At 49.7% G+C, this 23,699-nt stretch overlaps 11 protein-coding genes across 11 annotated transcripts; 7 read left to right on the top strand and 4 right to left on the bottom strand.

Annotated features, from left to right (window-relative positions):
- Window positions 1-75: 75 nt before the first annotated feature.
- Window positions 76-1,100, top strand: N7511_005764 (LYR motif-containing protein; the record flags this gene model as incomplete). The annotated part of the gene is made up of 3 exons (XM_057128141.1): window positions 76-124; window positions 182-339; window positions 399-1,100. 3 exons carry the CDS (start codon window positions 76-78, stop codon window positions 1,098-1,100), a joined length of 909 nt encoding a protein of 302 aa, XP_056984658.1.
- Window positions 1,101-1,630: 530 nt separating this feature from the next.
- On the bottom strand, window positions 1,631-2,408 carry N7511_005763 (RWD domain-containing protein; the record flags this gene model as incomplete). The annotated part of the gene is made up of 2 exons (XM_057128140.1): window positions 1,631-2,259; window positions 2,342-2,408. 2 exons carry the CDS (start codon window positions 2,406-2,408, stop codon window positions 1,631-1,633), a joined length of 696 nt encoding a protein of 231 aa, XP_056984657.1.
- A 344-nt stretch (window positions 2,409-2,752) lies between these two features.
- Window positions 2,753-3,998, top strand: N7511_005762 (ACL4 family protein; the record flags this gene model as incomplete). The annotated part of the gene is made up of 2 exons (XM_057128139.1): window positions 2,753-3,309; window positions 3,365-3,998. The coding sequence occupies 2 exons, from the start codon at window positions 2,753-2,755 to the stop codon at window positions 3,996-3,998; spliced, it is 1,191 nt and encodes a 396-aa protein (XP_056984656.1).
- Window positions 3,999-4,211: 213 nt separating this feature from the next.
- Window positions 4,212-5,920, top strand: N7511_005761 (putative histone deacetylase SIR2; the record flags this gene model as incomplete). The annotated part of the gene is made up of 5 exons (XM_057128138.1): window positions 4,212-4,440; window positions 4,516-4,838; window positions 4,908-5,456; window positions 5,508-5,687; window positions 5,738-5,920. 5 exons carry the CDS (start codon window positions 4,212-4,214, stop codon window positions 5,918-5,920), a joined length of 1,464 nt encoding a protein of 487 aa, XP_056984655.1.
- A 438-nt stretch (window positions 5,921-6,358) lies between these two features.
- On the top strand, window positions 6,359-8,086 carry N7511_005760 (tRNA (guanine-N2-)-methyltransferase; the record flags this gene model as incomplete). The annotated part of the gene is made up of 5 exons (XM_057128137.1): window positions 6,359-6,481; window positions 6,617-7,485; window positions 7,563-7,768; window positions 7,836-7,960; window positions 8,021-8,086. 5 exons carry the CDS (start codon window positions 6,359-6,361, stop codon window positions 8,084-8,086), a joined length of 1,389 nt encoding a protein of 462 aa, XP_056984654.1.
- A 176-nt stretch (window positions 8,087-8,262) lies between these two features.
- N7511_005759 (HIT family protein) lies at window positions 8,263-9,133 on the bottom strand (the record flags this gene model as incomplete). The annotated part of the gene is made up of 3 exons (XM_057128136.1): window positions 8,263-8,519; window positions 8,725-8,818; window positions 8,885-9,133. The coding sequence occupies 3 exons, from the start codon at window positions 9,131-9,133 to the stop codon at window positions 8,263-8,265; spliced, it is 600 nt and encodes a 199-aa protein (XP_056984653.1).
- Window positions 9,134-10,047: 914 nt separating this feature from the next.
- Window positions 10,048-11,560, bottom strand: N7511_005758 (B-type cyclin nimE; the record flags this gene model as incomplete). Its single annotated transcript, XM_057128135.1, has 3 exons — window positions 10,048-10,139; window positions 10,191-10,329; window positions 10,385-11,560. Coding segments are annotated over 3 exons (1,407 nt in total), but the record flags the coding sequence as incomplete, so codon positions are not given.
- Window positions 11,561-13,979: 2,419 nt separating this feature from the next.
- N7511_005757 (mitochondrial 54S ribosomal protein uL2m) lies at window positions 13,980-15,292 on the top strand (the record flags this gene model as incomplete). The annotated part of the gene is made up of 2 exons (XM_057128134.1): window positions 13,980-15,131; window positions 15,191-15,292. The coding sequence occupies 2 exons, from the start codon at window positions 13,980-13,982 to the stop codon at window positions 15,290-15,292; spliced, it is 1,254 nt and encodes a 417-aa protein (XP_056984651.1).
- A 777-nt stretch (window positions 15,293-16,069) lies between these two features.
- On the top strand, window positions 16,070-19,015 carry N7511_005756 (putative C6 transcription factor Prf; the record flags this gene model as incomplete). Its single annotated transcript, XM_057128133.1, has 6 exons — window positions 16,070-16,373; window positions 16,445-16,754; window positions 16,814-17,333; window positions 17,396-17,887; window positions 17,942-18,193; window positions 18,254-19,015. The coding sequence occupies 6 exons, from the start codon at window positions 16,070-16,072 to the stop codon at window positions 19,013-19,015; spliced, it is 2,640 nt and encodes an 879-aa protein (XP_056984650.1).
- A 762-nt stretch (window positions 19,016-19,777) lies between these two features.
- On the bottom strand, window positions 19,778-21,023 carry N7511_005755 (uncharacterized protein; the record flags this gene model as incomplete). Its single annotated transcript, XM_057128132.1, has 2 exons — window positions 19,778-20,849; window positions 20,911-21,023. 2 exons carry the CDS (start codon window positions 21,021-21,023, stop codon window positions 19,778-19,780), a joined length of 1,185 nt encoding a protein of 394 aa, XP_056984649.1.
- A 1,062-nt stretch (window positions 21,024-22,085) lies between these two features.
- N7511_005754 (ribonuclease P protein subunit p40) lies at window positions 22,086-23,626 on the top strand (the record flags this gene model as incomplete). The annotated part of the gene is made up of 7 exons (XM_057128131.1): window positions 22,086-22,229; window positions 22,285-22,429; window positions 22,555-22,617; window positions 22,691-22,792; window positions 22,845-22,988; window positions 23,060-23,393; window positions 23,467-23,626. The coding sequence occupies 7 exons, from the start codon at window positions 22,086-22,088 to the stop codon at window positions 23,624-23,626; spliced, it is 1,092 nt and encodes a 363-aa protein (XP_056984648.1).
- Window positions 23,627-23,699: the final 73 nt, after the last annotated feature.

Below are 23,699 nucleotides of genomic sequence, written 5' to 3'. Positions count from 1 at the left end.
GATCTTCCTGTTTGGGAGGGCGGTCACATGTCACTTGGAACTTCGATACTCGATCACCTGTGCAAACACGCTGGCATGCCGAAGGCGTTAGTTCCAAGTCATTTTAGTGCTCATCGCTTTGCCTGTAAGCTTTAATTTCTGTCCTATGCTACACCTTGACTGACGACCTGCCCTCCGGTAGGTTTCGCCCTCTATCGAGCGCTTCTCCGGCAATGTCCCGCAACCAATACAACATCATGGCAGGGTGAAAGCAGGTCTCTTGTGAAGAAGAATTTTCGGCGCTTTCAGAAATTGCAGAGCCCATCTCAGACAACTAATGCTCTAAAGGCAGGCTATGAGGTACGTACATCGAAGACTGTTCGTCTCGGAGCCTTTGTTAACGATTACATCGCATCCAGGCTCTAGATCTCTTCTCATCTGCCTCTGAGGGCAATCGCCGCGATACGCATCAGATTATGACCTTGCTCGCCCAACACAAGTCCCATAAAGAAAAACATGCAGCAATGCAACGAAAATCCAGGCCCCCAAAGCCTGTCAAACCTTTGTCGGCCAACAATGCTCGAAAGGCAGAGTCAATGCGCTTCCAGCAAGATACTGCCAGACGGCATCCAAATGCTACACCGGTGCTATCGCGGCCTCGGCCACTAGGGTCCCTCGGAGACAAGATACGAAAGGTCCCAGTCCTCGTCAATGCGCGCGGAATCCCCCTTCTACGCTTCAAGAAGCCACAACCCAGAAACCTGAGTGGCACACTCCGGAAAAAAATGCATAACCGTTGGGTCTGGATTATGCGTCGGGAGAGGCTACAACTTGATGTACTATTCGCCAGAGACGAGGATGAATGGGATCGTATGACCCAGGCCAGCGAGCGATCCACATGGGTTCAGCCTGTGCAAGAGTCTCTAGACGATGTTTGTGACAAGGTCACACGCTGGGATATGAAAAACAAAGAGAATGCGGAGAGTATGTGGCGCGTTGTACTGGCCGAAAGAGCTTTGGCGGATGAAGAAGCAAGGCAAAGGCAGGATGAAGCAAGCCAGGAACTGGACCAAGCAACCTCGACGCAAGAGGAAACATACCAAACGGAGCCAGGGCGGTGATATGGATTTTCCATGCCGGTGTGCATTGCGATTTGTCACTACCTGGTCCCGGCTCCTTTGGGGCTTCTTGGGTCAAGGCCCCTGTGATACAGAAACAGGGTCATTCCCTAAATCTTGGCGCTAATTGCCTCGGGCCAAATATTCTTCTCCCTGCGATCACAACGCTGAACCATCCTACCATGCCAGCTGTCGATCAAACCCTCCAACCGCATGAACACCGTCATGCAACCTTGGACGGATGCCATCTCTTGATCAGGACAGACCACCAGTCATTTTATCCCAGACTGTCTGCCCATTTCCTTACTCACGAATCTTGAGCCGCTATCATGGCGCTGTCTTGGGCGATTCATCTTCTCGCGTTCGAGAACTTGACATCATGTATCATACGTCCACTCGGACTACATTTGTATATTTCTTCTCATACCCATCATGCAGGCTCTACAGCCCAGTCAATATATGTCACAATAATGCCAAGGGTTGAATATTTTCATGAAAGCAAGGGGAGGTCATAAACATCTCTACGGATCAATTCATGCAGCCACCTTCAGCTTATCAACGGCTGGCAGAGCATCCTCCTCATCCTCATCATAATCACCCTTGCCAACAAGACCCTTCTCCCAAAGCTGTCGTCCTGTGAGCTTTTTCTCTTCTTTCGCTGTAGTCTTTTTCTTCTTGTCTTCTGCCTCCTTCTCCTCGCGTAACCGTGCCTCTTCGTCCTCAATCTCCTTCTTAAAATTGGTACTCCACTCCAAGAACGACTCAACGGTGACAGGGGTGCCGTGGAACTTGCGGTTCTCCTCTTCTTCTTTCTTGGCAGCGGCCTTATCCTTCTCGACTTGAGCAGCGTTTGCACGTTCGGTAATAAGAATCTCGGCGTTTTCTTTGAGCGCACTAACAAGTGTGAAAACCATTGCCATTCCCATGTTCTCTTCAATGGTGGGTTCGAGGCTCTGCAGTAGTTCATCCCGGTCTTCCTGAATGTCTAGTCGGGGATGCTTTGGGGCATCGTGTGGAGAAGTGATGTTAAGGTCTGGTGCAACATCGGGGTATGCTTCCGGATATGAGATTTCCAGGAGTATTACTGGCATTTCTGATTCATCGCCATCATATTCGGGGACATCGAGAGATATGGATACTCGGTATGAGGTTTCGGTTATGTCTAGGTAACAGATGTCAGTGTCTGGAGACAACGAGAGAAAAACGTTGCGGTATGCCCTCAACAGTCTGTGCCGGTTGCGAACCTGTGATTTCATCGGGGAAAATTGAGTCGAGCACCTCGCGCTCTTCGATCTGGTCTTCGCGACCCATTGCTTCTGATCTGCCCGCGGAGTGGAGGGGTAACGGTGTGGGCTAGTGCGGATTTTGGGAAGAAGTCAGAAGAGAGGGGAAATCCTATCAAGCGACAGACTCAATAGCTTTTTTGGACGAAGAGTTTGAGAGATTGAAATAGCACCGCAGTCTCAAGAAAGATCGGATACAATCGAAGCGTGCCAATATTGCAGTCCCACATGCAAACCCGTCAAACACCCAAAATTTTGGCTCAGAGCTTCAACTTTTTTTACCTCGAAATACGTGCAACTTGCAACTTACATTACCGAATCTTTAACTCGACGATATAACACATTCCTTCCCCATTACGCTATAAACCTGCCATGGGAAAACCCAGACCGCAAAAGAAGAAGTCCTCCAAGCCCCGCGAAAAGTCCGTCCTCGGCCCTGGTGGCTCGATTTCCAAAGGCAAAATGGCCCAAGATCCCTCGCCGCTCCTCGACCAAGCCACGATCCTCTTGCAAACCGGTCGGGCGGATGAGGCGCTCATAACCGCACAGCAGGCTCTCGAATTGAGCCCTGAAAACACACCCGCACAGCTCCCCGCCATCAACTTGCTTGGAGAAATTAACGTCGAACTTGGCGATATCGACACCGCTAGAACCTGCTTCTTGCAAGCTGTTCAGTTGGATCAAAATGGTTCCATACCGGAATCCGAAGGAGGTGGTGCCGAGAAGTTCCTTTGGCTCGCGCAATTGAGTGAGCAGGGTGGTAAGGACAGTGTCTTGTGGTTCGAGATGGGTGTTTCGTCCCTCAGACAGGCTATTCAGGGTCTCGAGGGTAAGACCTCAGCCGCAGATATTGCGGAACTTGAACAGAAGAAGGCCAAGATGTCCAACGCTCTCTGTGCTGTCGCCGAGACCTACATGACCGATCTTTCGTAAGTTCTTCCGCTACACGACCCACTTTGAGGGCAACGCTAATCTTTGGTTTAGTTGGGAGGAGGACGCCGAAGCCCGTTGCGAAGCACTCATCACAGAAGCTCTTCTGGTCACACCCGAAGCACCAGAGGTTCTACAGACTCTTGCCTCTATCCGGATATCCCAGCTTCGAACTGAAGATGCGCAAGCTGCGCTCACTCGCAGTATGGCATTATGGAAGGATCTGGCTCCAGAGGATCCCAAGATCCCTGACTTCGCATTGCGCATCAGTCTGGCACGACTCCTGATGGAGGTTACTATGGAGTTTGAGGCGCTGGAAGTCCTCGAGCGTCTCATTCTGGAGGACGACCAGAGTATAGAGGCATACTACCTTGGAGGCTGGTGTCTCTTCCTGTTGGCAGAAAAGCAACAGGCTCCGAAGGATGCGACTCCCGAGGAATTGGCCGAGTCCCCACGCCATGTGTCGCTCGCTGCAAGCCGCGAGTGGCTCAAGCAAGCCTTGAAGCTCTACGATTTACTGCAGTATGAGGACGACCGACTCCGCGATCATGCCTTGGAACTTGTACAGGAGATGAATAAGGAAATTGGAGAGGACGACGATGACAGTGAAGCCGAAGGCGAGGGAGAAGGCGAGGACTCGGATGAGGAGATCGAAATCGACTCCGACGACGAGATGGCGGATTCTTAGATACCAAAAGTCACGACATGAAATGATGTACATGTTTCTTGATGCCAGCCCAACCGTAGTTTCATTCTTTTTCTTTGTCTCCAAATCAGATCTTGATATCGCCACCATTCATCGGCCCGGATTAAGTTGTCTCCGGCAGTGCAGATGCCCGAATTTTTGCCAGCGCAGGATCTAAAGAGCTGACTCCGAGGCTGGCATCTCAAACTCCAAAAGATGGATTTGGTACCAGCCCCAAGCGGAGATGACTCGTTGAAAACTCCCGTGGTCGAAGTGGAGGCCGTGGACATGGACCAGTTGGCCATGAGCGCGGAGGAGCGCGCGCTGGAAGACATCCCGTCCACCTACGAAACGGACAGCGACGACTCCGAGGACTGGGATGCCCTGTCAGATACTGAGGACGCCATTCAAATCCTGCGCGATGATCAGATCCGCGACGGGCTCGGTATGTAACTATACCCACCCCCTCTTACCCCGGACATCCCCGCTCAGACTAGAATGAGAGACACGGGGCTAACAGGTTCGGTCGCAGTTCCAGATGCCTGTACCTTAGAAGAAGCGCTTGCATATAGAAAGCGCTTGCATGCGATCGGCAAGGCGGCTTTCGTGGAAGAGACCATCGTTCGCGAAACCGTCACGGCCAAGAAGCTATGCACGGCGTTTGGAATTGTTCCTCCAGCATTCCTGGAGGGCGCCCCAGATGAGGCGTATCATTCTCTTTTGGCGATCGCGATCTCGCGCGAGTTCTCTCGGCGCCCCAAGCTGGCCCAGTACAACACTATTGACGATGCCGTTCGGTTGCTTCGCGAATCTCGGAATATCATCGTTCTAACAGGCGCAGGTGTAGGTGTCCACAATGAAGCGCATAATTCATATTTCTCGCATACAAATACTGACTTGATAATTATTCAGATCTCGACGAGTCTGGGCATTCCCGATTTCCGTTCTAAAGATACCGGTCTCTATTCAAAACTGGAACATCTGGGCTTGAGTGATCCCCAGGAGGTCTTTGATATTTCTGTTTTCCGGGAAGACCCTAAGATCTTCTTTTCCATTGCGAAGGACATCCTTCCTACCGAGAAGAAATGGTCACCTACTCATGGCTTCATTCGGCTTCTCCAAGACAAGGGAAAATTGTTGACCAACTATACCCAGAACATCGACAACATTGAAGCGAATGCGGGGGTCCTTTCGGAGAAGATAGTACAGTGCCATGGATCCTTTGCGACTGCAACCTGCGTGAAGTGCAATTTCAAAGTCACTGGCGATCAGATCTTTGGTGAAATCAAGGCAGGAAACGTTCCAGAGTGCACCGCCTGTCAGAAGAGAATTGCAGAAGAGTCGCTGAAATCACAGGGATTGAAGCGCAAGCGTAGTTCCAATGGCCAGCAGAAAGACCGCAAGCTTTCAGATGACAGTTCCGAGGACGACTATGAAATCCCTACTCCAGGAGTGATGAAGGTGAGTTGTGGTTCATCGAGGCTCTTCCCATCATACTAACTCTTGATGAAGCCGGATATCACCTTCTTTGGCGAGGATCTCCCCGATGAATTTGGCGAACGGCTGGTTAATCAAGATCGGGAAAAGGCGGATTTAGTCATTGTGATTGGAACCTCACTAAAGGTTGCTCCTGTGGCAGAAGTGCCCGGGATTCTGCCACGCAATGTTCCCCAGATCTATATATCGCGGACTGTGAGTTACTCCTCCGATTTTATAACTGTCCCACGCTGACCTCAATGTAGCCGGTGTCACACACTGACTTCGATATTGATCTCTTGGGCGATTGTGATGTGGTAGTATCAGAACTCTCTCGTCGTGCTGGCTGGGATTTGAAGCATCATATGATCCCCGACGATGAGAAAGTTGATATCACCACGGTGGAAGGATATGAATCACGACATGTTTTTAAGGTCACTGGTGCATAGTAGCGGAGTTTCGGGCATGTCTTGCTTCTTTCTTGACGGATGGCGTATTTCGGGCTCATGTTTTAGCTGGACGAGTTGAAGTCTCAGCAGATTTGGTTTTACCTGTCCGAGTTTGAATAGATCCTGTTCTCTATCGACTCTAGCTCGGTTGTTTTGTACAAATCTTGTTTCTCAGATCTTACTTAACGCGAAATATACTTTCTTTCAATTGAATTTCCTTGCAGGCTCTCTAGATATACCAATAAACATTCGAAAGTCCATTGCTGTGTTTCGAAACGTGGAGATATATGCAGTGGAACAGGGCTTGGGGGCTCCCGGAGTATATTTTGGAGCCCGACCAAAAAAAATCTCAACCCGCAACACCCCCGCCACCGTCACCAATTGCATGAACCACCACCCCAGGTCGAAGAATATCTAGGAATCAGACAGATCTTCGAAATGCCCACCATGGACTACCTGGTCCGGTTTGCTCAGATGCATGAGACCTTCCGACGGCCAGAAATACATGCCTGTGCCACACTTGCAGGCGTCGACATCGAGATTCTCAGTTACTATGAATTTGTATGTTCATTCTGGTAAAATACCAAACATGGTGACATGTATATTGTCTTCAATCTCCACGGCAATATAATGACCTATCCTGCCCACTGCGCTTTTGCGCCACATCCCAAAGGATTTGACTGACATGACCACTAGTCACCATACTGCGTCGTGAGACTGCCAAATGAAGAAGCAATGCGCGCCATTGCCAAGCGCAGCATTCTGATCAAAGATGTCTTCGAGCTCTGGGGCCAAGGTACCAACTACGAAGAATTACATGCAGACGTCAAGCAACGGAGCCAGCACCGTTGGAAAGACTTCGAGCACTCTGAATTCGCATTCAAACTCGAGTACTTCGGAGGGAAACGCAGCTCAAGCTTCACTTCAAAGAGAGAAATTTTGACTTCATTCACATACATCGGGTTCAAGGGCCCGGTCAATCTAAAGAACGCTGATCAGCAATTCTTTGTGATGGAGGAGTACATTGACGACGTTGAGCAGTTTGTATTGAAAGTTGAACCGGTTGAACTGCCACGGAATATTTTCCTTGCACGCAAACTCTGCGACAGTGGGCGCGATACTATCCTCAAGTACGATCTCAAGAAACGCGACTACATCAGCACGACCTCCATGGACGCGGAACTGAGTCTGGTAACGGCCAACATGGCTCTTGCCGCTCCTGGAAAACTGTTCTTTGACCCATTTGTCGGGACTGGAAGCTTTATCGTCTGCGCTTCACATTTTGGGGCTTTGAGTCTGGGGGCTGATATCGACGGCCGCAGTTTCCGCGGCAAAGAGGCTGGGAAGCTGGGCGTGTATGAGAACTACAAGCAATACGAGATGCCCAGCAAATTTGTGGATTGTTTCACTTCGGATTTGACAAACACTCCACTGCGGCGTCCTCAGTTCCTCGATGGCATTGTGTGTGACCCGCCCTATGGTATCCGAGAGGGTCTTCGAGTTTTGGGAAATCGCCACGGAAAACCCGGAGTGAATGTGATCATTGATGGTGTTCCTGCTCATCTGTATGTATTAATCTTTTTCTTCCAACGCTTCTGAGTTCTTGACAGGATAAACATGTGGGACTGACTCTTTCGCGCAGTCGACCTGGATTTGTCCCTCCCAAAAAGCCTTACGGATTTGAGGCTTTGCAGAAAGACATCCTTAACTTTGCAGTTCGAAGCCTGGTGACAGACGGCCGTCTTGCAATGTGGATGCCAACCACCAATGACGAGGCTGTTGAGTTCCCTGTTCCTATGCATGAGGACCTGGAGGTCGTCAGTGTCTCTGTTCAATCATTCAATAACTGTAAGTGCTTAAATGGATGAAGCCCACAGTTTCTCGGTAGGAAATTTGCTAATTATATGCACTAAAGGGGCTCGTCGACTTATCACTTATCGTCGTCTACCTGAGGGAGAAAAGTCCGATATTACCTTGGGCCGTAGCAAGACTGATGACCAAGGACATAGGGCGGATGATCTCAATCTGTTCCGACGAACGGTATGTGCTGCATTGAAGACGAAGAGCCAATGATTGATGATCTAACTCCTTGAACTATAGTTTATGAACAGAGGACAGGCCCTCAAAGCCGAGCAAGAAAATGAAACGACGCAAAAAGACTCATGATTCGCCCATGAAAAGGAGAGCTGTACCGGCAGGCTAGAAAAGCCATACAATAGAAGACCTATATACCAAAAAGAGAACCCGACCAAACGGGACGGACACGAAGCAGTCGAAGAGACAGATAGATTAGATGTGCCACATTGCACTTCCTTGCATGAAGCAAAAGCAAACCGAATTATTCACAGTTTCCCTCTAGTGCTCGCATCCAGAACCAACCCCTGCGTTAGATCCACACCCTCATCCCTCTGGATTCGCTTCACCTCCTCGACAAGCTCGAGTCTCAGTTCACGGGCAAGAGCCTCGCCCTCATCATCATCCAATTCCTCTCTCTGGCCCCGACCAAACATGGCAAAGCTAGATCTTTGATTGGCCCCTGTTGCCGGGCGGGGAATAATATGAAAGTGGACATGGGGCACGACTTGTGCTGCTCTTTCGCCTGTAGACGGATTAGCCAATTGATTTCCTCTTTTGACATGACTGGACAGATGCAACGCGTAGAATGGATGTCCAGCTTCGTCTCCATAGACATAGGCAAGAATGACACCCCCCAAGAATGGGAGGAACGAGACCCCCCTTTTCTTGTACGGGTATCGTAAAGCAGAAGATCCAATGCACCAAGCGGGGAAAATACAAGCACATACCATTGTTCTGCACCACATTCCAATGCCTGTCAGGGTCCTCCCCAAAGACAGTCTTTGTAACGACTCTGGACAGGATCGGAAGCCATTTGCCCATCTTAGCGGGTTAGTTACAATCCGGAAAATAGTCAACTGTGGACTGTGGAGTGGGAGAGTTGCATACCTCCTGTCCAACCAAAACGCCCATGTCACTCAACATCTGATGATGATGTCTCGGCGCGACTAGGACATGGCCACGAGTGAGGGGCATTATGTCGAGAAAGGCCATGATATGTTCCGTTGAGAGGATCATGTGGGATGTTATTTCATCTGTTGTTGGTGTTGGGTGTGAGGACGGGTCGTTGAACCCGGTTGGAGGATATGTTTCTGCAATTTTGCAGAAAGGGCATGGTGGAGGGGCGTTGGAGTCCATTCTCGATCTAGAAATAGGGTTGATGAGATATTTGGAGGTGATGTGTAGTTGTATCAGGGACTGGTCCACGGAGTTGACCAGTCCGAAGTTCCAACCTCGGTTACGCCTAACGTTAAGCCAACTACCAAAAGAGGACCAAAGTGTTTTGAACGATTCTTCCATGAGCGTCAGGGCAACGCCTATGTACCCAAGGTTAAAAAGAAATCAAGTTGCAGTTAAGTAACCATACACACGCATCCAGAAATCCAGCTATTTTGATCACAGAGCCAATGATTACCTCCCCTAGTATCCATGCCCCGTTTGCCTGGAAGGCCCAGCTTCCGTACCCAGTTTGAATCTCTTCCAGTTCATGAATAAAATCCTCCACAAAACAGACACAAAGGTCACCACGATTTCGAAAAACCTCCCCCCTCCCAGTCTCCCCAATACCAACGACGCACAAGCCACGAGAGCTTGAATGAGAAACAAAAGTATGACCCCAAAGGCAATGGCATGGAGCATCTAACCCGAAGAATATGGATCGCAAAGTGCAATCAGTTAAAAGTGCGATTCGAATGAAAAGAATAAAAGCCCGACGCCTGCAACACGAAAGACGAGAACGGAAAGGTATCAGGGCGGGAGACAAACGCCCATGCACGGGAAACAAGCAGGCCGAAGTCAAAATGATTTAAGGAAACAAACAATAGCACATAGTGCGCCGAACACCCCCATCACAGAAGACAAATGCGGTAGTGAACAAATTTAATATCAAGTCGTCGTAAGAATATGCAAAAGGTATTTGATACCAGCACAATGAAATGCCAACATATGTAGGAACTCAACTTGCCTGTTCGCGTCGTCGCGAGGGCCTTGGAACATCATGAAAGACAACGACGTAGGCGAACAGGGGTGACATCACATCGTAAATGGTACAATTACTGCTCGTCCTTGGCGTAGCTGAGCGATTCGGTGGTGTCGACGTACAGGTGGTGGTATTTCTTGGCCCATTGACGTGTCAAGATGGAAGCTGGACAAGACGTTAGCTATGCGACGTGCGAGTCTAAGTGAGACTGCTTACCCTTCAGGAACTTCTTGCTGGCATATTTCTTGAAGAAGGCTTCGTGAGAGACAGGACGGTGGAGGTAGTCAACCATCAGCTGGAAGACAGGATCGATCTCCTCCTCGGTGTATCCGGAGTAGTGAGCGAGGGTGGCATCCTGGTACACGTTAGTTGAGAGGAATAGATAAAATAAATGAAATGAGTGAACATACCCAGGGTCCACGCTCCAAGATGAGGCGGGCAAGGTACATCGCAGCAGCGGAGATGTGGCTTTGGGGGTAACCCATGAAACGGTGATCAAGGAGACTGATCTCCATGAGGTACTTGCCCAGAGTGCGGGTTTGGATATCATAGTTATCGGCCTTGGAGATACGTCGCAGGAAGTTCATGGGGTTGGGGAAGCTCATGTTGTACTCGAGAGTAGCAAGCACGTGGCGTTCAGCATCAAGGATTTCTTTATCCGAGAAGGTCTCGTCGGCGACATGGCTGAAGTTGGCGACGTGTGGAGAGAGAACCTCCTCGTACTTGGAAGCAATGAACATGGCGGTGACACCAACGAGCTGGAGGCGATCGAGGGCAACAACCTCGGCGGAGAGGAAACGATCGATAATGTTGACAGCGAGGAACAGGGTTTCAGGAAGGAGACGGAAGCGAGTGTGGACCTCGATCAGCCAGTCGACGAGAATACCACGCATCTTCCATTCGAGATCGGGTTGGTGGTCAATGTAATCCGGGTTGGGCAAGGTGATGACCTCGAGGTCCTTGAGGTAATCGAAGATCTCAACCACATATTCAGCAGCCATCAACGGGTCATCCAAATCCTCCGTGTCAAGATCCTGCACACCAGCCTCGATGAGCTCCTTGGTAGAAGGTTCATTAACTACCGGCTTCTCTTGCCCAACCTTTTCCTTCTCCTCAACCTTCTGCTCAATCTCTGGCTTCTTCCGAGGAGGTCCCTCAGGTTGCGAAGTCTCCTCCAGTGGGGCCTTGGGGTTGGGGCGCTTTTGCGGTCCGGTAGCAGGAGCATTCTTGGGGTTAGGGTCGCGACGGCGCAGTGCTGAAGTTCGTGATGTGTTGCTGCGGCTGAGCTTCTGCACTCCACCAGTCTGAACAGTTGACTTGGACGCCAGGGCCTTAGCAGCGGGCTTCTTCCCATCCTTTGCCTCAACACCTTCAGTCTTGTTCACATTGCTGACGTCGCCCAAAGCAGCTCGACGACGGGTAGGTCCAGTGGCGGTGGTTGTGGTCTTCTTGGTCTGCAAGGCCTTCTTTGCTCCCTCGACAGAGATATCGGTGGTGAGGGCAGCTGTCTTGGCCCGCGTCACGCGTGCGGACGGTCCGTTCTCATCGTTCTCATTCATCGTACCTCTGGTACGAAGGCTGCGAGCCTAAAGTGGAGTCAGTTGCTGTCCAGGAAACCCGCCAGATATACCCAATTGTCGTGATTAAGTATTAAGGTGTAACAACAAAGATATAAGACGCGTGTTCCTCGGGCTCAAAGAGTGCTCACCTGAGGCATCGTGGAGAAGAGAAGAAAAAGAGCGCGTAGGGGGAATGGAAAGGGACAGGAATATAATCTTGTCCTGCCAAGGTAATCAGGTCAGCATTCCATTCAGCAATACTACGGTGGAGTCTCCATACCAGAGACTCGAGTTCAAGGTGCACGTACCACGCGTGAATATGCAATTAGTCCGAAAGAGCTACAATGTCTGTAGACTGTAGCTTTTTCAGATGAGGGTGTTGATGTTGCTAAGCCACGTCCGATCCAAAAGTATGTTGACGTGTGACTGGACCCACGACGAACCCCGGTTCGGTTGGTGAAATGTCGCGCGATTCGGGCGAAAAGGGTGCTCAACGTAGGAGAATAACTTGGGCAAGCTGTACGGTTGAAATCCGCACGCGATAAAAAGATGATGGGGGAGTGGGGGAGAGAAGTGAGGGTATCTTTAACTGGAATGATGAGGGAAAAGGAAGAACCTGAGAGGGCAAGGCGATGTTTGGCCCTACTGTGCTAGCGCGAAAACAGGTACCTCAAAGACGCCCCACAGCGCAGTCGCGTGGATCAGGGAATTGATATTCCAGCCCTTTAAAGAGAAAATGAGATGAGCAATGAGAACAGAATAATAGCCATAGAAGAGAGAAGTTGGGATAGGATGAAGAAGGTAGATCCAGCAATGAAGGGAGAAATAAGGCGTTGAGGGTTGAAATTACGTCTGTATCGGTGGATACGCGAGGGCGCGGCCTTTCAGTGAGGGCGCGATGGTAAACACGTGGTTGCCGGGCAACGGCTTAGTCAGGGGCTGCTTTGGGGAGGCGGTGGAACCTGACAGAAACGAGTGTCACCTGTCTGGTCGGGCGCTGTGGCTTGACTGTGGCTGTACCGGAGCCCTGGTCACCTGATCCCTCCCGACTGTGCGTATTACGTGATGTCATATCTACTCCGAGGTCCACCTCTCTGTCCCAGTGTATAGTACAAGCAGTTTACCAACAGAGCCTGTGCGATCTCTCTACTCTCTCCCTTAGTAGAGTGGACATTTAATAAATATTATTGTTGCCAGCCACTGTCAAGCTAATAAGCAATGTTGAGCTAAAAATGTCCCTTGCAGCGTTCAGCCAGTACCGGGCTGGACTGGCTGGACTGAGCAAAGAAAAGAAGTCCTCGGCATATTCCTCATATTTACTCATGAAGTCCGCAATGTTTGAACTTGTTATTGGGATGTTTATCCAGCAACATAACGTCTCCAGCTTCGATATTCTCATCTTGAAATGCTGCGAAGAGTTCCCTTTTGTTAGAAGCTTGCGGAATGAAGTTTTGATTGTCACCAGTGACCATCACGCCCTTGAAGGCTTGGGACACTGCTTCAGGATCTTGGGACAAATCGACTGATTCACACTGACTGAAGTCCAAAGGGGAAACCCGATAGCGCGTTGCTGTAAACCCGGCTTTCCTAAGTTATCTTGTACTTTCAAGGCGGATGAACCAAACACAAACTCTAGATCATCACCGTTGATACTGGATCTCTAATGCAACATTAAATAAGCTTGATCCATTGAAGCTGCCAGTTTCATAGTATCAACTCCTACTTTTTGCATTGAATTGAGGTAGAGAGGGAAATTCGAGAGGGCTGTGTCGCTGTTGATTCGGCCCCTGTTCTCACCGAAATAGATCCGCGCAAAATAATGCTTGTTCTTGGAGTTTTCGAGGAGGGCTCTCGTCTCAGGGGTATCAACATAGCGGTCTTGACCACATAGCTGCGCAACCACAGGTCGTCGGACTATCTTGGGTAGTCGTAGAATATGCCTCATCCTCTTCATATCACCCAGTTATATATACGGGATTACTGAAGAAATCTCGATGTATCAGAGCACGTTTTGCTGGTTTCTCAAAACGAGCCCAAAAGGCCTGGAATATTGATATCGCAATTTGTTGTCGAGCGCTGATAACGTCCAATTGCGACATAGACATCTCTGTGGATTATATATACTCATGATATAGATTTTAATATCATTTTTCGTTACCGGGCAATTTTTTCTTGACAACTTGAGGTCATGCCAACTCGATCAAGAACAGAATTCACAGAATGTAAGACGGTGACAAGGGGTTTGATCAGCCACTGTGGCTTTGCAGGTGAACTGTGGCTGTGTGAGAGTACTGGTCACCTGACCAGTCCGAACTTTTTGTTGGAGACCATTAGAGCGTGGAGCAGCTGGTCTTCGTCGCCCGATTCCCTTCCCTTTGGTGTCCTCATATCAATCTTTCCTTGGCTTAATTGGTTCTTCTTCACTGAAGTTCCTCACCTGCCAATGATGCTTCAGACCCGAATTGCGCTACGGGGCATTCGGCTTCCTTTCAGGTGTCTACCCTCTCTACCTGTACCTGTCCGCGGATACTCGACAATCGTCAATGAAATCGAAAGGCCTGCCGAAAAGCCCGTCGACAAGCCCGCTGCATCAGTGTCTTCCTTTATCGACCCCAATATCTCCTTTGCTCCTCCCCCAAGCCGCGACGACTCCGGTGTTGTGTTGCGTACCTACACTCCGCGTACCCCCGGTGTCAGACATTTGCGACGACCAGTCAATGACCATCTATGGAAGGGCCGTCCTGTCCACAAGCTAACTTTCCCCAAGCGTGGTCAGGCTAAGGGTGGCCGTAACAACTCCGGTCAAGTTACTGTTCGCCATCACGGTGGTGGTGCGAAGCGTCGCATTCGAACTGTCGATTTCCTCCGCATGGACCCCGGTCCCCAAGCCGTCGAGCGAATCGAGTATGACCCTGGTCGCAGTGCACACATTGCTCTTACTCGCAGCAAGGAGACGGGCAAACTAAGCTACATCCTCGCAGCCGACGGCATGCGGGCTGGCGACGTGGTTCAGAGTTACCTGCCTGGAATTCCCCAAGACCTATGGGACAGCATGGGTGGTGCCGTGGATCCTGGTGTTCTTGCTGCCAGAACTGCCTGGAGAGGAAACTGTTTGCCATTGCACATGATTCCCGTTGGAACTCTTATCTTCAACCTCGGATTGCGCCCTGGCAAGGGTGGTCAAATCTGCCGCAGTGCGGGAACTTATGCTACAGTTGTGGCCAAGGGTAGTGACTCGCGTCAGAAAACCCTTCAAGAGGAGGAACCAGTGGCTGCGGAGGTAACGGGGGAGGCCAAGGTCGAGAAGAAGCTGTCTCAGCGCGAACAGCAGAAGCAGGAGCGTCTGGCCCAGCACATCACTGTTCGTCTCTCAAGCGGTGAGGTCCGTTTGATTCACAAGGACTGCTGTGCCACTATCGGCATCACCAGCAATCCTAACTACCACTACACCCAGCTCGGAAAGGCTGGTCGTTCCCGCTGGCGCAACGTTCGTCCTACAGTGCGTGGTTTGGCCATGAACGCCATGGATCACCCCCACGGTGGTGGTCGTGGTAAGTCCAAGGGTAACATTGACCCGAAGAGTCCTTGGGGTATTCCGGTATGTTTTACTTTCGCAGCTCATTGCCACACTTCCAGGTACTAACTCTATTTCTCTAGACCAAATCTGGATACAAGACCCGTCCCAAGTGGAAGATCAACAAGGCTGTTGTACACCCCAGACCTCGCAACCAAGGCCAGCGTCGTCGTGGTTACAACTAGAGATTATTTCGAGTTGTCAAGGTGGTCATTCCATCATGTTCTGAGATATTTGCCCTTATTTCCTCCTATACCTCATTCTCCGCGCAGAGAATGACTGTACGATATCTTTCCTTGTTGCTTTTCCTTTTGGCACATCCTGTGTACTATTCTTCCATCATGCGCTATTTTTGAAAATTTTTGTTCTGCACATCTGTCTGGTTGCAAGTTGGGCGATGGGCACTGTACAGTACGATGGCCCAATGCGATATACATTCCAAGCGAAAGAGAAAAAAATAGACATTTGAACCTCACTGGCAGTTGTATCCGTATCTGCATGTGTGTCGAGGCTTCTAGTCCAAGCCTTTATCAAGCCTCTAAACCCTGATCGGCGCCCCGAGATCCCCAGACGTCTGCCAAGCCTCCAGGCAGCTCCTTGGTGCGTGGCCTTCGTGTCGATCGTCAACGCTCTCGCAGGAAAACAAAAAGCTACGGAGATTAAAGGCTTTCCCATAGTTCTCATTGGAAACTGATAGAACGAATGGAAAAAAGGGGGTTGAGCCCATCTGATAAATAAGTTGGGGCGGAGGAAACCTCAGCCTCTCCTGATACGAAGTCCCGCCGTCATCCATAGAACTTTGTTCTTTCTCATCCACCCGTGGAATTTTGGACATGAGCAGCAGCTCGCTCAACGTCTTGGGTTGACCATCTACGCACCATCTCAGAGTTCTCCCGCGATAAGCCACAGGCCCGCTGGCCTCGCCCACTTCGAATTACTCAGCCGCTCAATCGTGCCACGCCATGGCGGCATTCCCGCCGTCCAATTTCGGCCTCGACCCTTCGCAGTACACGGAATCGGGTTCTTCACAGATGGAATTCGGGTCCGCAGAGAATGGCGCTGTCGAAAGCACCGGTGAAGGCAACTTTGTCCCGCGCCCGAAGCGCATCGCATGTGTCGTTTGTCGGAGGAGGAAATTAAGATGTGACGGGAGACGGCCAAGCTGTGGAACATGTTCGCGATTGGGACATGACTGCTCTTACGATGAAGTGCGCAAGAAGAGTGGCCCAAAGCGGGGATATGTCAAGCAGCTTGAAGCTCGATTAGGTACGAAAGCCGATGGCAGCCGCGAATCTTGTTATTTCCTTGAACTATACTGACTAGTGCGACCCTTTCAGCTCAAGTCGAGACCCTCCTCAAAGGCCAGGACCCCGAACCTCCTTCACGAACTTCCCCGCCTCAACGGTTGGATAATTCCTTTGGCGCGCCTATTAACGATGAATCTATACTGGCCTTGCCTGACCTCTCGGGGTTGGGAGGTGACTTGGATGGTCCGTTCCAGCAGTCGAATGCACCTGACGCAGTTCAGCCCGGCCAAATGATGTATCCTCCCGTAGAAAACACCAACAGCGATGCCCAGACCCAGTGGGATTTGATCGCCTTGGGATTGGAGGAGCCCCTCCCTTCACAAGATGTGATTGACGAACTGTATGTGCTCTATCATGCTCTATACTTCAATGTTTGTCTAATACAGAGCCATTTTCTAGAGACGCTATGTTCTTCGAAAAAGTCTACCAAATGCTGCCCATCATCCATCGACCGCGGTACTTCGCCAGCCTGAATCTGGCCCCTCACATGCGGCCGCCTATATGCCTGCGCTACATCATGTGGTGTCATGCTGCATCCGCAAGTGACAAATACTTCTTCCTGCATAGCCATTTCTACCAGCGCGCGCGTAAATATGCCGAAGCGGACGAGATGAAAGGGTTTGGAGAGAACATTGTCAGTCTAGCTCACTGCCAAACCTGGATTTTGATTGGAACCTATGAGTTTCGAATGATTTTCTTCCCTCGGGCATGGTTGAGCGTGGGTAAAGCTGCACGACTGGCACTGATGCTCGGATTGAACCGGCTTGATGGCGTTGGCCTTGATGTTAAACAGTCTATCTCACCGCCAAGGGATTGGACAGAGCGTGAAGAACGAAGGCGAGTATTTTGGGGTGCTTTCGCGACTGACAGGTATGCCAGTGTTGGAACTGGTTGGCCGCTCCTGATCGACGAGGACGATGTGAGTATCTTCTTTTCCTTCACCATTTTGTCTGTCGTAATCTGGAGACTGACATCAATGAGATCATGACAAACCTCCCTGCTTCCGAGGATTCATTCCTAAAGAGCAAGCCACAACGAACACTTCGTCTACAAGACATAATTGCCGGCGAGGGCATTGCTACCTTGTCCTCGTTCGCCTGCGTCGTGGTTCTGACCAGTCTTTTTGGTCGTAACCTCGTCCATATTCATCGCCCGCGGCCAAATGACAACGACCATGATCTCAACGGAGAGTTTTGGAAGCGGCACAGAAGTCATGATAATATTCTTCTGCATATCGCCCTGTCCTTGCCCGATCATCTTCGCCTTCCAAGTGGTATGTCAGATGTGAATGTCATTTTTGCCAACATGAGCATACATACTTCAACCATTTGTCTTCACCAAGCGGCGATTTTTAAAACCGAAAAGAACAAGATGCCAAACCAGATCACGATTGAAAGCAAGCGCAGGTGCCTTGTGGCCGCGAATCAAATTTCGAGCATCATGAAAATGATCAGCCACGTCGATCTGACTAGCGTAAGTCTTAACCTAGCCTTCTTCCCTGGAAATACCACTAATATATTTCCTCAGCTGAATCCATTCATATCGTTTTGTCTATACATTGCGGCACGAGTCTTTGTGCAATATCTCAAATCTCGACCCGAAGATTCGAGTGTTCACTCTTCGCTGCAATTTGTTGTCTCCGCTCTGAATGCCATGAAAAACAAGAACCCTTTGACCGAGTCTTTCCTCGTTCAATTAGACGTTGATCTTGATGGAACTGGTATTCGAGCGTTGGATGACAGAGCAAAAGAAAGTGCTCGTGCTTCACATGCAATGGCAGTAAGTCATTAATATTGTTCCTTATCTCTAGACCAAGCTAACATCCCTATGTCCTTCCAGCAAAACTATTGCAGCGATTCAGTCGAGTGCTCTCCCATCTATAACATTCGCCAATCCCAAACGGCGGGCACAATGGAGGAGTCGCCGCAACATAATACGGGCCGTGGGAACAAACGTCAGCACGTGGGTACTGGCACGACAACCTCGCTTCCTAGTCGACAGAGGGATTCAATGGCCAACTCCACTGACGAAAATCTACATCACCTTTTCACCCCTGCTACCCAGACCACAGGCCAGATCGCCGAGCAACCTGGCTCAGGGAGCAAACTCGATTTAGACATGGACTTTTCACCAGACTTCAGCACCCTCAGCGAGAGAAACAACCCGCCTTCTGATCACCCTACACCTTCAACACTCAACTCCTCCTCCAATACCTCCTACTCCATAAACGGCGTCGACAACCCATCCCCTGGCAAACAATCAAAATCAAGTCAATCTTATCCCAGCCAGGGATCGACTCAATCATTCGATAAGATGAATTCAATCCACATGCCTCCCGGAGACCTCACCTCGCAGGCCCCCGACTTGAATACTATGTTTGCTCGAGCTTATCAAAGCAGCTCTGGCAGCCCGTCAATCCCCACAGATACATCAAATCTGTTTTCCATGCCTTCTGCCTGGGACTTGCCAACTCCAAGTCAGGAAATGGGTGCTGCTGACTTTAGCAACCTGAACGTCGGCGCTTTTAGTGAGTCTCAGTGGGCGCAGATCCTCGGCGAGAATGGAGCCACTCCTGGTTGGGAGAGTTGGCGTCAATCTTGAGGGCAGAACACATTCGAGTTTTGCTTGAACTACTCCAGGGGCCGCTACTTAGGTACGGTACTGATCTACCTCTGACTAAGCGCCGGAGTGTGGTTTGTCAATAAAGAGACACCCCCGACAGTGTCGTTCTTTGTCATTTCGACAAGGCGCACTCACATGACTTTGAGCTTTCTATTTAGCTCGGACGGTTGGTGGCTTCTATATGCTGAGTCCTTGTGCACACGAGTCCTATCTCCCGATGAAGTTGAGATCAACTAAGCTCTGTGGGGCTTTTCCCTCAAAATTCACCCAAAAGCATCAAAGGGTCGATGAAATGATTATGAACTTGCATTTTCTTGTGGAACAATTCTCTTCTTACCGAGAGGTTTGTGAGCTACTATATGCTGCTGAATGATGATATGATGAACGAATAAACGGTCTAACTCTGGGCGGAAACCTTGAATCTCTCTACTCTTGGATGATTTTTCACTATTATACTTGGAACACGATGTTATGGTTTTAATCTTAGGAATCTATAACAAGACACTATCTGACTACAATGTTAAACCAAACCAACATCATTCTTAACAAATTTTCGAAGTAAACAGATCCTCGAAGTAAACAGTCTCTCGAAGGAAAAAAAATCATAGTAATAATTCGTAACATCCATTCATGATAATGCTAAATGTAATCGTACAAGACAAAGACTTCACATTGGAAAAAAACCAGATCAAAGAGCTGCTCAACAAATGACGCTCAAAATTGACAACAGAAGATACAAGTTCACAGTCCACCACCAGCAGCCCCAACAATCTTCAAGCCTCCCGAGCTGGAATGACCAGGACCATCAGTAGTAGTTGAGTAAGCCAGCCAGTAACGCGAAGGATGCCACGCAACAGCCGAAACACCCGCATTAGCACCAGCAGTGGGAATAGTGAAAACACTGTCACCGGACTCAGCATGGAAGATCTCAAGTCCATTCCCACCACATCCAATCTCATCACAGGCACCGCAGATGTAGCGACCATCGAAACTCCAGCTCACACCACGGATGGCGCCGCCATTCTCACTTGACAGTGTGCGCTGACAGATCCAGTCGGTTGTATCCCAGAGGGAGATGAGAGCATCACTAGCGCCGACTGCGAGGTAGCGACCAGTAGGTGCGAGAGCAACGGCGTTGCAGGCAGATGTGTGGGCGTTCATGGTGTACAGGACGTTAAAGGAGGGATAGGAGAGGATTTTGACTTTGCCTTCTCCGGTTGTGGTGAAAAAGTGTTGCTCGGGGCGTTCGGGAGTTGCCATGCGCCATGAGAAGGTTGTCGCGTTGGTTTGGACGGGTTGGGGGTGGGGTGCGAGGGCTGTGTAGGTTGTTGCGCCTGGGACAGAGGCGGGTAGGTTGAGGGCGTTCGCGCCGTCTGGGTGGGCGGTTGGCGTGGAGGGGCATTGGATTGAGATGGGGATTAAGTGGTCGTCCTGGATGAGGGGCGAGTTAGGGCCTTGTTGATTTCTGGGACCAAACTGGGGGGCTCGGATTCTGTTTACCTTTGTGCCGACGATCATTGTGGTGCCATCGGCAGACCAGGAGAGGGTAAAGGCTTCGCCGCCGACATCAAGCTTGCTGACGCAGGTCTTGGAGCGGACGTCCCAGAAGCGTACTGTGCCGTCGGTTGAGCAGCTAGCTAGCTCTGCGTCGCGGACTGGGTTGAAGAGGACCTTCTCAATACCGGCGGTGTGGCCGCGTAGTTCGGTTGAGTAGCGAACATTGGGGCGCTCGGGGTTCCAGATTCGGAGAGTGCGATCTGCTGAGCCCGTAGCAATTAGCTGCCCAGTGGGGTTCCAGGCGAGTGTTCGGATACTGTGATTTCAAATCGCTGTCAGTAAATGCGCGCAACCCTGTACAGTAAAACTTGACTGACGTATGAGATCCTGGACCTTTGGCAGCGGGATCATAATAGTTCTGGGTCTTTGCGCCTCCGAAAACGAAGGAAAAGTGATCCTTGTGAAGGAGATCGCGACGCGGAGGAGCCATTTTTGGCGGTTTGGATTGATCCGCCTTCAATTGATTCTGATGTACAGGTTCCTCATCTGCAGTATCACTAGGAGAAAAAGAACCAGCGGGCTGAGAACTTATTACCCCAAATGCGGTGGCAGATGAGGTGTCTGAAGCAGATAAGGTCGTGGATGAGCATTTGGAGACCGCCTCGAGGCGGTCCAGTACTGCCGAGCGATCATCGAGATTTGCCATGTCACGTGGGCGGTGTGAGACAGGTCGGCAAGGTCGAGATTCTTGGATTTAACTTGGACGCTGAACTTTTGAGATCTGGGTATGGGAGAGAATACGCTTACTTTGACTGTTCAGGTAGGTGCTAACCAATTGTCATTTGATTCATTTGATTCAAACAATCGGTGTGGGTTGTATCATTCCAAAGTTATATTATGGCCTTACAACTTAAAGCCATCTTTGAAACATACCAACAACAGTTCATATAATTTGGAATCGATTTTCCATATAGTATTACTGAATGTGCACAGAATCTTCATCCATTTTTAGCTGCAGAGAAACCTTAGCGCATACCATCTTCATAGATAGGAGTTTGTTGATGGAGCAAACATATTGGGGTATATAGGACTGATGGAGTATTCGGAAATGACGCCGAGAGTTGAAATCAACCAATAAGAGTGCGTCCAAAGCAAATTACATAGAATCAAAGCTTGATCAAAGCCTTATACTAGTGCAGAGGACGATAATTCCGGTGCGACGGACTACAGAACACTCGAGGTCACTCTCGCCCCCTATGTCCCAGGTCATCCCTAGATTCCTATTCTCAACTGTCACCTTGTAGTGTCGATTGTATGAATATATCTCTTCCACATCCACAGTCCATCGCGTGTAGTTGTATATATAGTTGTCAGACTGACGAATGAGCGCTTTGGTGGCTGCAGCCTTATGGGTCCGATAAGCCCTCCGAGCTTAATCAAACCTCACCCCGTTGGAAAAATTGTCCAGCTCAAGTCGGAGTCTACGCAGGGGAAACGGTCACCTGGCATTGAACATATTGCAAAGCTTGCAAATCAATTGAAAAATCCCATCATGTTTGACCAAGAAGACGACGCGTCGTGCCGCGAAAAGTGCTTCACGACCATTACGCGCTTGCCAGCCTTCATCGACTCAAAGCAAATTCCAAGTAAAAGAGCGCCTTTTTCAACAATTCAGAACCATGCATTTGCACACTCGGTTGGTCTTTGTTGAATGCACGGGGGTTTGACCGGTTTGCTAATGGCCGACACAGGTCGAAGCAATCTTGCCAAAGGGGGTCTACTCGAAGATCGAATCCTCATTGAAAGCGACACTGGAGCGACCTCAGTATGCACGAGTGTTCATGACTCCTTCTGCGTTACTGGAACATGAGTTTTTCAATACCTACATCAAGTCAGGTATGCGTGCCTCCAACTCAATCCCAGAAGCCCAAGGGTTCTCTTCCGTTTTGTTTGCCCCAGGCTACAGCCCTGGATTTAAAGCGCCATCAATTCCTGACAGCACTTTCTAACATGGATTATAGGGAATATTTTGATGATATCCGAGGGCCGTTCGGGATCTGATAATGTGTTCACGCTCCGAGATGGTTTGCATTCCTGCCTGAAGCTACCTTGCGGTCTTTTCTTCATCGACATGGATACCTAACTTTGTCTCAACAGGAGTCCTCCGAATGGAGCTTGGAAAGGAAGTTTTTGAACGAACAGGCCTCACTGGCAAACCTTTCCGCAGCAGCGGCAGGAAACACGCAAAAGAAAGATTCTGTCAGTATCGCGTCACAAATATTCACTACACGTTTACTAAATATGACATCAGTGGTTGAATTGAATCTCAGGCTGCCCTCCATGCTACATGGCAAGAAAGGGTTTGAAAGAATTGTCTGGGCCTTCACCAACGTTCTGACTCAACAAATGGCATGGCTCTTTTATGATCTACAGAGTACCCCTGGCACCGACCAAAGTATGTCCACCCTTCCACCCAGAAAACATGTCCCCCTCAAGAAAAAAAAAAGCTCATAATGAATGACTTAGCCACGAGACCAATTTACAAACTTCATCCTCAAATGATGACATGTGAACCATCGGAGACTGAGCATCGGCAAATCCTCACTCCTGAAGTTCACGCCGTTGGTCAAGACCTCGATAATATTTCGGAAGGTGAACTCCAGGAACAGCTGGGTTTTATACAAGAATGGATTGCCATGGTTCGAATCAAATCACCCCGTGTGTCTGGGGAAGATGACGTCGATCCATACTTGAGCCGTTACTCGGCTCCTGGAAACCACGTACCTTCCGACTTGGTCAGCGTGAAATGGCATGGTTTTATCTCGTCGCGATGGGTAATGGAACTATTTTTAGCGCTACAGTGAGTTTCCTTTGACATCATAGTACCTTCCACTTTTGAAACTTGGGGTGAAGCTAATGTTATCCTCGGATAGCCGCCATACTAAAGACCAATCCTGGTTCTCTCTTTCGGTCTCAGCGCTTGGAAAGACTGCCGTGGAGGGCAAAGACGGATTTACTCTTATGGTTATACCGGAAGAAAACGGGTTGGCCATATCATGGGAGCTGGTTGGCGCATCTGTGGTCGAAAACTGACTTTCTAGGGCAACATCATCCACGGACTGCCTCTAAGGGCAGAGTGACTCCCAGTCTCTTCGACCTTGCCTCC

Source organism: Penicillium nucicola (assembly GCF_028828085.1).
Source record: "Penicillium nucicola strain IBT 29836 chromosome Unknown utg000005l, whole genome shotgun sequence".
Classification (NCBI taxonomy): Eukaryota; Fungi; Ascomycota; class Eurotiomycetes; order Eurotiales; family Aspergillaceae; genus Penicillium; species Penicillium nucicola.
This window is presented reverse-complemented; position numbering and strand designations above follow the sequence as displayed.